This window comes from Siphateles boraxobius, unplaced genomic scaffold (assembly GCF_051911475.1).
Source record: "Siphateles boraxobius isolate OS27281-9 unplaced genomic scaffold, OSU_SipBor_1 8, whole genome shotgun sequence".
Classification (NCBI taxonomy): domain Eukaryota; kingdom Metazoa; phylum Chordata; class Actinopteri; order Cypriniformes; family Leuciscidae; genus Siphateles; species Siphateles boraxobius.
Window position 1 is genome coordinate 12,391,228 of NW_027509208.1, and position 11,594 is coordinate 12,402,821.

General features: G+C 39.6%; 1 protein-coding gene across 2 annotated transcripts in view; it reads right to left on the reverse strand.

Moving 5' to 3' along the window:
• Positions 1-1,124: 1,124 nt before the first annotated feature.
• Positions 1,125-11,594, reverse strand: part of jag2b (jagged canonical Notch ligand 2b) — a 52,545-nt gene continuing 42,075 nt past the window's right edge. For both annotated transcript variants that reach the window (XM_077220640.1, XM_077220641.1), the window contains 14 exons: positions 10,573-10,735; positions 10,263-10,427; positions 9,729-9,842; positions 9,528-9,641; positions 9,272-9,385; positions 8,591-8,707; positions 8,409-8,436; positions 7,650-7,735; positions 7,177-7,290; positions 6,434-6,549; positions 6,096-6,347; positions 5,253-5,384; positions 3,599-3,749; positions 1,125-2,366 (listed from right to left, as the gene is read on the reverse strand). In XM_077220640.1, coding sequence (XP_077076755.1) covers positions 1,852-2,366; positions 3,599-3,749; positions 5,253-5,384; positions 6,096-6,347; positions 6,434-6,549; positions 7,177-7,290; positions 7,650-7,735; positions 8,409-8,436; positions 8,591-8,707; positions 9,272-9,385; positions 9,528-9,641; positions 9,729-9,842; positions 10,263-10,427; positions 10,573-10,735 — 2,181 coding nt within the window. In that variant the 3' untranslated portion in view covers positions 1,125-1,851. The remainder of the gene's footprint in view (positions 2,367-3,598; positions 3,750-5,252; positions 5,385-6,095; positions 6,348-6,433; positions 6,550-7,176; positions 7,291-7,649; positions 7,736-8,408; positions 8,437-8,590; positions 8,708-9,271; positions 9,386-9,527; positions 9,642-9,728; positions 9,843-10,262; positions 10,428-10,572; positions 10,736-11,594) is intronic.

Here is an 11,594-nt window from a genome sequence, read left to right on the forward strand (position 1 = left end):
ACTGCATCATCATAAGCATCCTCATAAAACATTCACACCAGATGAAGCCACGAGAAACCCATCTTCCATTGGCCAGCCAGCAGTCAGCCGAGAACAGGAGAGCCGTTACCATTGGCTGCTTCCTGACAGTAGCATCTCGACTGGAAGCAAGAGTTCCTGTATCGATCCGGAGTCATCCTCACCTCTGGCAAGGGAAGGGGGATTTTTTTTTGTAATACGATATGATGAAAGGACTTACCACAAACTCAGACGTGCACCTTCAGTAGCCTACTAAACACCAGCAGACAGTGGTTCTCTTGAGCACATTGTTATAAAATGCTTTAATAAATAGTTTGATTTATTTCTAAGAACAAACATAAATTCCACTAAATGAACCAAATAACTTTTTTTCAGAGCAATTCTTCTGTACAAAAAAAATACATCTTAAAAAAAAGATAAAACAGAAAAAAAAATATCTCCAGCTCCACCCCGTTTCCCTTCCATAACGGACATTGAGCTTAACTTGCTTAAATATAATTGTTTACTTGCACTTGAACCAATTCAGAGCAGTAAAAGTTTTAAATGTTTGTCATCTTCCCATAACCAAAAAAACAAAGTCTTATATTTAACATCACGATGAAAGAAATCAAATCATAGCCAGCCGCTTTCTCAAGTACAAAGGCTTTACAACATAATTGTTCCCTTCATGAAGTTTCGATCCAAACAAACAAATGAAAAGAAAAAGAAGGAGAAAACATTTGGACATTATTTTGACATATCAGCATCTTTACAAGCAACAAGCAGCATGGACCAACAGGCCTTGCCAAAAACCATGATTTTATGATCAGCAAGACAGGAAAGGTGTGGAAAGGGAATAGGGGTATTCAAGGAGGCGAACACACGCCACAATACAGCACACGATCGTATAGGTGTCTACTGAAAACAAAAACCAACAACAAATTAGGATGATCTCTGGTTATATTTCTGTTCTGACTGTGGGACGCTGTATACATCTTACAAAACCTGCCATATCAACTGGCATAAATAAAAGGAATGGTGTAAAAAAACAAAAACAATAATAGTCATAATATTTAAATCATAATTATAATAAAATAATAATAAAAAAAGTGACTTAAGTTACTAAATTCAAATATACACAGCGACTCCTTTATTATATACACGTATGTACAGATCTCTTGTCTTTGTTTAAACAAATACCTTGATGGTGACATGGGAGCTGCTCTTAAGACCAGCCTCTCCGCTTTGTCGTGATCTATCGGGTCAGGAGACCCTAAAACCGAGGGGCTTGTCTGAAGGCACTTGCGACCGACTCAAAATACTGCAATCCGTTTTTGTAAAGAGCGTTCAGCCAATACAACAGAAAGGACAGAAAAACAAGGCCACTTTATAGGCATTGCAGCCCTCCTCATGGACGACGAGCTCGGTAAGGCAGACGTGGAAGGAGAACAGATGAACGTTTGTGGGGGGATCCCCCGAAGCCAATCCCCCCCCCCCCCCCGCATGTGGTCTGCACCGAAATTGGGCCACTCGAAACAAAACCAAAAGCACAGCCATTTGTAAACAACAACATAAAAGTCTTTATATGGTTTCTCTCTCAAGTTCCTTATGAGTTCCTTAGTCCTGCACCTATTCCTGCAGTTTTTTTTCCAAAAACAAAGTGAGGCTTCTCGCCGCCTCCTCATAAAGTAATATAATATGCTTCCTCTGTACATAAAAAAAGGAAAAGAAAGAAATTTGCCACTTTATCAGCCTCAAAACATCTCGAAGTCGAAAAATAAAAATAACACATGGGGAAAAACTCTGTCTTTGTTTCTGAGATGGCCTTGGTCTCCTCGTCCTGCTCGTCAGAGCTCATACGCAATGTTCTTTGTGCTCTTGGGCGACGGTGGCATTATTTACATTTTTACAGTTTTTATCTTTTGGGCTGAAGCCTGTCCAGTAGGGTGCTTTGAGGGAAGGGCCGCCACTGCCGCTGCTCTGCATGGTGCAGATCAGCCCGTTCTTGGTCCGCGCTTCAGGTTTAGAGTACTTTTGGATGGAACGCTTGCCCCCCTCCATCCCGCACCACTCTTCCACCAGCTCCAGCTCTTCCTCCTCCTCTATCTCCTCATCTTCCCCGCTGTTGCAGGTCCGATCCGGGGAGCCCATGAGCTTGGTGCGCTCATACTGGACGTCCCGGTTGTCTTTGTGCTGCGGCCGCGTCACCGGCCTCAGTGGCTCCCACTGGTTGTTGACGCTCTCCTCCACAGGCACACGCTCCCGCCTCTCACGCTCTTTTCGCCGCTTGCGGGTCCACCACACACAGACAATGACACAAAAGAGCCAGAGAATGCACAAGACAACGCACAGCACGGGCACCAGGTAGTCTGCGAAAAGAGAATCAAGTCAGATATGAACAATCTGGGATTCATGCCAAGGAGGGAAAAAAAATGAACAAAAAGAAGAGATCTATGACAAAAAAAAAAAAAATTTATTGGTTATTGGCCCATATATGTCAATTTATCGGTAATGGCGATAGTGGAGATTTTGATTGGACACCATTCGATATTTCATTGCAGACACTCATTCAACCAATTTTTTTTATTAATATCATATAATATGTCAAAAAAATAGCAATAAACAAATAATAATATATAATTAAATATATAATATATTATAATTATATAAATGAAATGTTATTTTGGTAACACTTTTACAATAAGGTCTCATTTGTTAACATTAATGTATTAACTAACATGAACTAACAATGAGCAATATGTTTGTTACAGTATTTATTAATCTGTTAATGCTAGTTAATAAAAATAGTGCTTAATTGTTTGTTTACAGTGCATTAACTAATGTTAACAAATACAACTTTTGATTTTAATGATGCATTACTAAATGTGGGAAATTAACTAACTACGATTAATAAATGCTGTAGAAGTATTGTTCATTCTCTGTTGTGTTAAAGTAGTTAACTAATGTTAACCAATTAACCTTGTTGTAAAGTGTTACCATTATTTTTAAAATCAAAATCCACCTAAACACTTGTTCTATTGAATATATATATATATATATATATTCAATAGAAAAAGTGTTTATATATATATATATATATATATTTTTTTTTTAAATTAGACAAAATAGTACTTTTTTTTTTTATATCAGCCACTTTTATGTTATCGGCCAAAAGGTTAAACTGAAATAACGGTTATGGGCCATAACTTTAAAAAAAGGAATCAAAAGAAGAGAAAAAGTGTAAGGTTTGTAAATTAAAGTTGTTTCAATACCCTTAATTTACAAATACACATTGATATTATTTGTTTCAATCCATTTATAATTGCCTCAACCTAAAAAAAAACTTTTCAGACATCATTAATTTTGTCCCATCATTCTCTTTAATGTATTGCTGAGGTGAAGACTGTGGAGGACTTGAATGGCTGTCACACAAGTTTATGGCTTCCTGCCCACAACTGTTGGATCCTCTGAGCCTCTCAGTACCCTTTCCTCCTGTGACTCACAAAGACTGCACTAATTGATGGAGATGGGGAATTGACACTCGGTCGGGAGTTGATGGCTGGCTTTAGCCTTGAGGCCAGTTGGCCCCTGTTTCACTCACCCACTGGCTGGGACATGACCGGCATCTCCACTTTGACCTCGATGACGGCAAGCATGACGGTGCTGTTGTGCCGCTTGGACAGCATGCTGACTATCGTACTAGCTGCCTCCTGGATCTGACTGTGATTAGGCTGCTCATCCTGCTGGAACGACTGAAAGGAGAAATAATGGGGTTTATACATATATATTTATATATGTATGTGTGTGTGTGTACTGTATATGTGTATCCCAAATGTGTAGATGAATGTGGAAAAACAGATTTCAAGAAAAAAAAGAAAAACATCTACAAAGAATATGGAATTATTCACTAAAGTGTGAGGTTTTGGGGCTCTGCTGTGTTGCCACTGAAAATCCTATATATGTTGATCCTCTACATCCAATTTTATGTCTTGGTTTTCTGTGAAGTTCTCTCCATTTTTTTTTTTTAAATTCCGCTGATTTGTCACCAAGATAATGTTTTCAAGCAAGCAAACATAGATGAAGTTTTATCAGATTTGAAGAATTTCTTTTTTTAATGGTGTTGAAAGCATCAGTAAGAATGTTAAACTATAATCCAACCAGTAATATTTTGCAACATATGTATATTTTTCCAGAAAATTAAATTTGAGTTTGGGGCATTTTTTAGTAAAACATGCTGCATATGGTCAGAGTTCATATAGTAAAAAAGTGTCTGTGAATGGATCAGACTCTACTGTACATGCATCTCTAGAAGAAAATTCAAAATAAGTTAAAAATCCAAGGAGTATAGAGTATACAACTAATAAAAAGCACACCGACCATCACGTTTACATCAGACAAGTATTGCGGTACAGAACCAAAAAAGATAATTCCAAAAAAAAAAAAGAGATCTGATATTAATTTATGACGATACACTCTGTTGTCAACATGCAAAAACCTGCAGCTGTTCAAAGTTCCTGCCTACAGGATCTATTTAAATGAGTCAGGACACTTAAAAATGGGCCTTCGGTTAGTGACTTGTTACAACACCGCAGGGATTTAGTGTAATCTGACTGAGTATAAAGGATGCATTTGTAGGTAACCACTATTTGTAAGTAACTTCCGTGAGGCAGAATATTTCATTGAACGCAGGAAATGTGGCTTTAAATTACACAAAACTTGCCTGGCAGCACAAAGATATTCTTTTTCATATCACTACACAAGTATGGACTTTTTGTTAACTCAAGAGATTATTTCATTTGGTTTTGCAAGCTTTTTTGTCTAAAGACAATAGTGAAGATCCTAAATCTAAGTGTAAGATGTGCTGGAGCCCGGTTCCAGTGCTCTCTATGTGGGTGGAGGGAATACTGCAATGCAGTATGGCCCGCTGCTGGTCAGTCAACTGAATCTCATTACAATATAATGGGCTGGTTTGAAGAGGGGGCCGGTTGGTATTGCTTTGGGCATCCGGGCATTTCAAGGAAACGCACTCGACTGGGTGAGGAAATCAAATTTGCATCCATTAACAGAACTGTGCAACGAATATCCAGGACCCCTATGGTTTTGACTTTCTATTCCACTGATAATAGATATTAGGGGCCCACACAACACCGCTGTGTGAAGGGTAAAGACGTGCAGACGACTCATGAATATAAAATGTGTGAGTATAGAAAGCGCTCCCTATGTGCACAAAGGGTGAGTCTTCAAAATGTACTTACGATGGCCACCTCTACTGCGTCCTGGTTTTTGTAGGAGAGGTCACAAAGAACCAACAGCGTGTGATCTTTTGCCAGGCTCCGCGTGGCAGGCATATACCTCAGCTCTGAGCAGACATTCTCCACTGTCGTTCCCTAGAAGGTACAGGTTGTATTTAGACCAATATTTAAGAAACAGCACTATTCTGGATCATAATGTAATTATGTTAGGAGGATCAAATACATCATTGACTGATGGTATGACATAACATTACCATGTTATGGATGAAGTGTCCTGGTAATACAACGTTTTTATTGGACACACATCATGGATTTTGCACAGATTACCGGGAATACCAATGTACTATATATTACCACCATTGCTTTGTGGACATGGTATTACCCTCTTTTCTGGATTTTTTTTAGACTTTAGAGTCTTTGGAAGTAGACTCTGGCAATATTAAAGTACAATGTACTGCTATGGCTGATAGGTACCATGTTTTTTTGACAAACACTACTGTTCAAAAGTAAGATTTTTTTTATGTTTTTGAAAGAAAGTCTCTTATGTTCACCAAGGTTACATTTATTTGATCAAAAATACAGTAAAAATATATATTTGGAAATGTTATTAATTTAAAACGACGTTTCTGTTTTATTATACATTCAAACGCAATTTATTCCTGTGATGGTAAAGCTGAATTTTCAGAGCCAAATTTCAGTGTTGCATGATCCTTCAGACAATGGCACTAACCAAGTATTATTAACAAGTTTTCAGACGTTTTCATCAAATCTCATAGACAATGACAATGCCATGGAACAATGAAACAATAATGAAACAAAACACCAACTTGCTACTTGAATACTTACTGTGGGTAGTTTGTCCCTGTTGAATATAAGGGTGATGCGAGCACAGCTCTTGTCCAGATAGACTGAGTTGGGCTCACATTTGGTTTGGAGGGTTGGGGTGGCTTCAGGGCTTGAGCAAAACCCCCACTGGTGGCAAGGGGGAGAGAGGCATGTCAGGAAGTTGTGCTCCAGGCATTCACGACCTCCTGGACAGGAGTGAAGCTCTCGCCCTGGCGTCCCTGGCAACAGGCAAGGCTGCCGGCCACACACCACCTGAGGAAGAGGATCATGAACACATTCATTCATTCATATAAATAAAAAGAGAAAAAAAGAAAAACACTTGTTCTTCAGACACGTACCTTGGTGCACTCCACTTTGCCGTTGACACATTGACAAGTGTTGCATTCTTCCTCCCAGCGGCTGCCATGCGGAAACTGAAGTCCAGCATAGTGACACGTCTTCCCAATGCCAATAACTGCGCCACAACACAAACACATACACAAACACCGTAAGACTGAGGCCAATTCTAATTTAGGAGCAGATCCCTTTCCTTTCTGGAATGATCCAAGTCACATGATGCCAGGTCAGTGCTCCAACGCAGACACCGCCCGCCTTTAATGTTGTTCACTCCTTAAGAACCATACTCCGCATTTAGCTTTTTGTTAAGTAAAACATTAAGATCAAATAAATGCATCCTTGGCGAGCAAAAGAGACTTCTTTAAAAAAATATTTAAATTCTTACTGAACCCAAACTTTTGAACAGTTGTGTGTGTGTGTGTATATATATATATATATATATATATATATATATATATATATATTTAAAATTTTCCAAGAAAATTGACAAAAATATTGACGACTCACTAGAGAGATTTTTGTCAAATTAAACGCTCTCTAGAGTGATAATATCCCTCTCACAAATTCCACCTGCCTTCAATTAGCAAATATAAATAATCTTCATGGAGCCTTTTTGAGCCTTTCAACATCAATGCAAAAGTCAATTGATTTCTTGGGGTCTTTAAGGACTGTTTCTCAATATGGACAAGCTGAGAGATAAGAGAAATGAGATTGATTGTTTCAATGATTACACAATAACTCTTACACTCTTGGCATTGAGGTCCGGTGCGACCGAGTGGGCAGACACATCGGAAGCCATTGATCTCATCCACACAGGTGGCACCGTAGGCGCAGGGTGACGACTGGCACTCATCAATGTCTGGTGAAGCAAAGAAAATATACATTCATCAATACAGCTACTGCCTTGGAAGATGTGGTTGGGAAAACTGCCATTTGAAGTCAATACACATTTATAAAACACCAGGACCATGGCTGCACCTCAGAAAATTAGGCCGGGAAATGCATGGAATCTTTAAGGAGTATTTTCCATGTCAGAGCCATCAATAGATACAAGGAGAGGATTTTTTTTCCACTGGTTGAATAATTTATCTCCTCTGTCTGTCTAAGAGCCAGGGCTAACCTTTAACCCCAAAAGAGGTCAAAGGGCACTGGATGCTCGGTAATCCTCCAACACCCTCTTTCTATACATCCCCATTCTTTCCTCCTCGAGATACTCACTGATACGGCAGTCGGGTCCAGCGAATCCAGGGGCGCATTCACAGCGGTACCAGTTCACCCCATCCACACAGATTCCTCCATTGTAGCTGCAATGAGATGTGAGAACAATGAGGTTATTGGCTGAAAGATACGCCTTTAACCCAGTGATTGACATAATACTTCCAACATACATGCGTGGAAGGGGAAAGGCAGGAATAACGGGGGAAGAGAAGACATGGACGAAGAGGGATGCGAGAGTGCCTTACTGCGTTTAACAATACCAGCACCTTTCTGATGCAAATCCCCCCAGTGGCTTCTTGCTGGGATCCCCACCCCCTACTCCCAAATCCCTTGCTCCCAGGTCAGCGATGAAGAAAGGCAAAAGGACAAGGTGGACTGGGAGAAAAAGAGCCTGTCCATCCCCTCCTCCCCTCACCGCTGGGGGTGCTCTTTTAGGGCCATCGGCTCTATTGTGGTCCCCATTAAAACCAGCCCAGGGTCTCCTGAGCTGTCGGATTTAGGGGTGATTTAAGGACATCTTCTCCTGTCTTTACAACCAGCGTCCCCCCTTGAACCCCCCCTTAGTGCATCCGCTCAGAGAATGGGGGTTAGCGGGGCAGGAACAACATGGTGGAAGAGGGCAGAAAGCCATGTAAGAAGGGTTATTTCAAGGCGTCTATGTTGGATAGGGAAGGGGAGGGTCGGCACAAACAGGCGGCCCCAAGCAGCATAGAGTAAACAAGAGGGGGAACAACTGCAGAGCCACATAGGTCTTCTTACCAGGGGTGAGGGTTGCAGTCGTTGATGTCTGCAAAGAACCAAAAGAGAGGAAGAAAGAGTCAATTCGAGACATTTGCGCATTGATCGAATGTAATTTAACCCTTTTTGGATTATGATGTTTGCTTTCACTGGTATGCAGACATGCACTGGCAGCTGAATTGTGAATGGGGGAATTCACTCACTCTGAGCGCAGGTGGGCCCCTCCCAGCCGTCTTTACAGATGCAGGTGAACGTGTCACCACCACCCACGCACGTTCCTCCGTTCAGGCAGGGGCTGGACGCGCAAGTGCTGTTCTTTGCTGAAGTAGAAAAACGAAATAGAAAAGTTACAGGAAGTTTTAGATTCTCAACTAAAATTACATTTTTAATAATAAATAAATGTATTCATTCAAATAAGCAACCAAGATAAAATTTAAAAACTAAAAATAAGAAAATTAGAAAACAAAAGCTCTGGTTAAGAATGCAGGAATTGTTTGGGGACAAACATTTATTTATTTGGAGAAATATTTTGGATTCATTTCTGTAAAGGTATTTTCAAAAAAAGTTAAATAAAATTTTCAAAAACATTATTGAAAACATTTTAAAGCTCTGAACTAAATTAAGAGGTAAAAAAAAACATTTATATAAATTCAATCAGCAACCACAATACAATATAACACTAAATTTATAAGGAGTGTTGCAGGATTGCAAAGTTGATTGAGAGTATTAAGAGAAACTGATTTGATTATATAATTTGTGAGGGGAGTCTATGAATAGTTAGTCTAAAGGCTATTAAAGGCATTTTTGGTTCAGAAAGTTGAGAAACCCTGCTGTGCATGAAGCCAGTATAAAAACTGCACTCTGATTCACAGAGGTGTACTCACCTGTGTTGCATGTACTCCCTCCCCATCCAGAAAGGCAGGCGCAGCGGAAAGTGTCTCCGTGGTCATAGCAGGTCCCTCCATTACTGCATGTGGAGGAATCACATTGACTTTCACCTAAAAAGACACAAAATAACTAAAAATATTACCAGTCAGTTCACCAGTCCCATCGTATAGCTTAACATATACTGTATGCAGTTAAGCTATACAATAGGAAAAGAGGAAGTACTTTGACATAAAACAGGGAGATGCAACTTACGTGAATGACAGGTCTTTCCTTTCCAGTCATTGGCACATTCACAGTAGAAGTCGTTGACCAGGTCCACACAGTGACCGCCATTCTTACAAGGGCTCCGACTGCACTCGTTCACATCTGAGTGCAGAAACGCAAGTAACAAAAGGTAAGACTCTGAATGTAAAGAAGGTCAAGATGATGAGGAAGATGAAGAAAGACACTCACTGAGGTTACAGAGGTCACCCTCCCAGCCATCCGGACAGAAACACTGGAAAGAGCTGATCCCGTCGATACAGGTGCCCCCGTTTCGACACGGGTTGCTCACGCAGTCATTTATATCTGGGTAGACGATATATAGCATTTTCATGAACATCAAGATTTTAGGATATAATACAATGGTGCTCAAAAGACTACACTAAACATCAGGAGTTCAAAATGTAATTTAAATACTGAAATAAAGCATTTTAGGGTTTAAACTAAATTAAATTAAACCTTATGACCTTACATTTATGATTCTGATGATCTGATATTTATGATTTATATTATTATAAAATTTATATTATTATTTTTATATTATTTATGACATAATATTAATACTTAATTGGCCCAGAAGTACCTATGACAAATGACTAATATGAGCTTAATTATATTACCCATGTACTATGTAAGGATAAACTAAATTGATGAAGAAGTGAACAACCGAGGAGGAATGGATTATGGTTCAAAAATGAAAATGATGAAACTGAAAGGATGACTCACTCTCGTGGCAGTAGGCTCCTGTAAAGCCAAGCTCACAGGTGCAGGTGAAGTTTCCGCCTGGCAGGCTGATACAGCGGCCACGAGGACCACACACATTAGAGTTGATGTGTCTCACACCCCCATCTGAGCTGTTACTCGCCACAGCAATCGTACAGCTGTCAATCACTGTCAAACAAGCGGGAATAAGATCACATGTCTGTTAAGGTGAACTGTAGCACACTATTTTTTCAATTGATGATCAATGCACAAATGCAGATAGACATCTTTGGCTGTTTAATCTTGGTTAGCAGGAGAACAGGACGGGCAGTACCTTGGCAAGGAGTTGTCTTGCAGTGGTCCTTGCGGTTTTCACAGGTCTTGCCCTCATAGTCTTCAGGACAGGCACAGTAGAAGTCACCTGGCAGGCTGTAGCACGAAGCCTTATTCTCACAGGGGTTTGACTCACAGGGGTTTGAGTGAGACAGACTCTCCACCTTTAAACGAGACCGGGAGATTGAGTTAGTGAATGAGTTAGGCCTAAAATAAATAAGTCCAGTCCTCTTAAACTAGAGAACAGTCAGGTAAGCTATGGAAGACTCCCATACGCCTAAAGCTAGCAAGACAGCACCATTACAATCACACAAGAGACCAATCAAAACAAACTGTGCAGCTAAATTTAGACATCCTTCCGCTCTTACCGAGCATATTCAACTGGGACGAGGAACACTTTTCCACATCTAGTTCTCCTACCTCGACATGGCCTTGTTCTGGTAAATAGTCTTAGAAATGAATCTTTCCCACAGAAACTCATAATGCTTACTACATTCTATTGATATTTTAATATAAACTACACATAATAATATATATTTTTAAAAGTTTAAATGGTCATGTAGTATGACAAATGGATTTCCAAATATACCATGTAATTAATTAATATGAACTTCATTATACAATTATTAAAATAGTTATTACTATAAATGATAAAAGTATTATAGTATACTTTTTATATAAAAGTATTAAAACTTCACACTCATATAAATTGTTTTATTATTTGAAGTAATAATTATCGATTTAATAATATGTAATTAAGCTAATAAGAAAAAAAGTGGCTTTAGAAATGGCTTTTTTTGACCATACCACTGGCCTACAGTCCACAACTATCCATCATTTTGCAACTGAGTTTGTCAATCAGTCTGAGGTAGACTTAGGACACGTTCACATGTTCTGCGCTATTTGTTAACTACAGTCTAGGATGACATGCAGACGGACGCCTTTGCCCATTGCATCATGTCTCTTGCCATGAGTGCCACATTTTTTGAATGCTGTGTCAAATTCTCTATGGGCCAAGGGGCA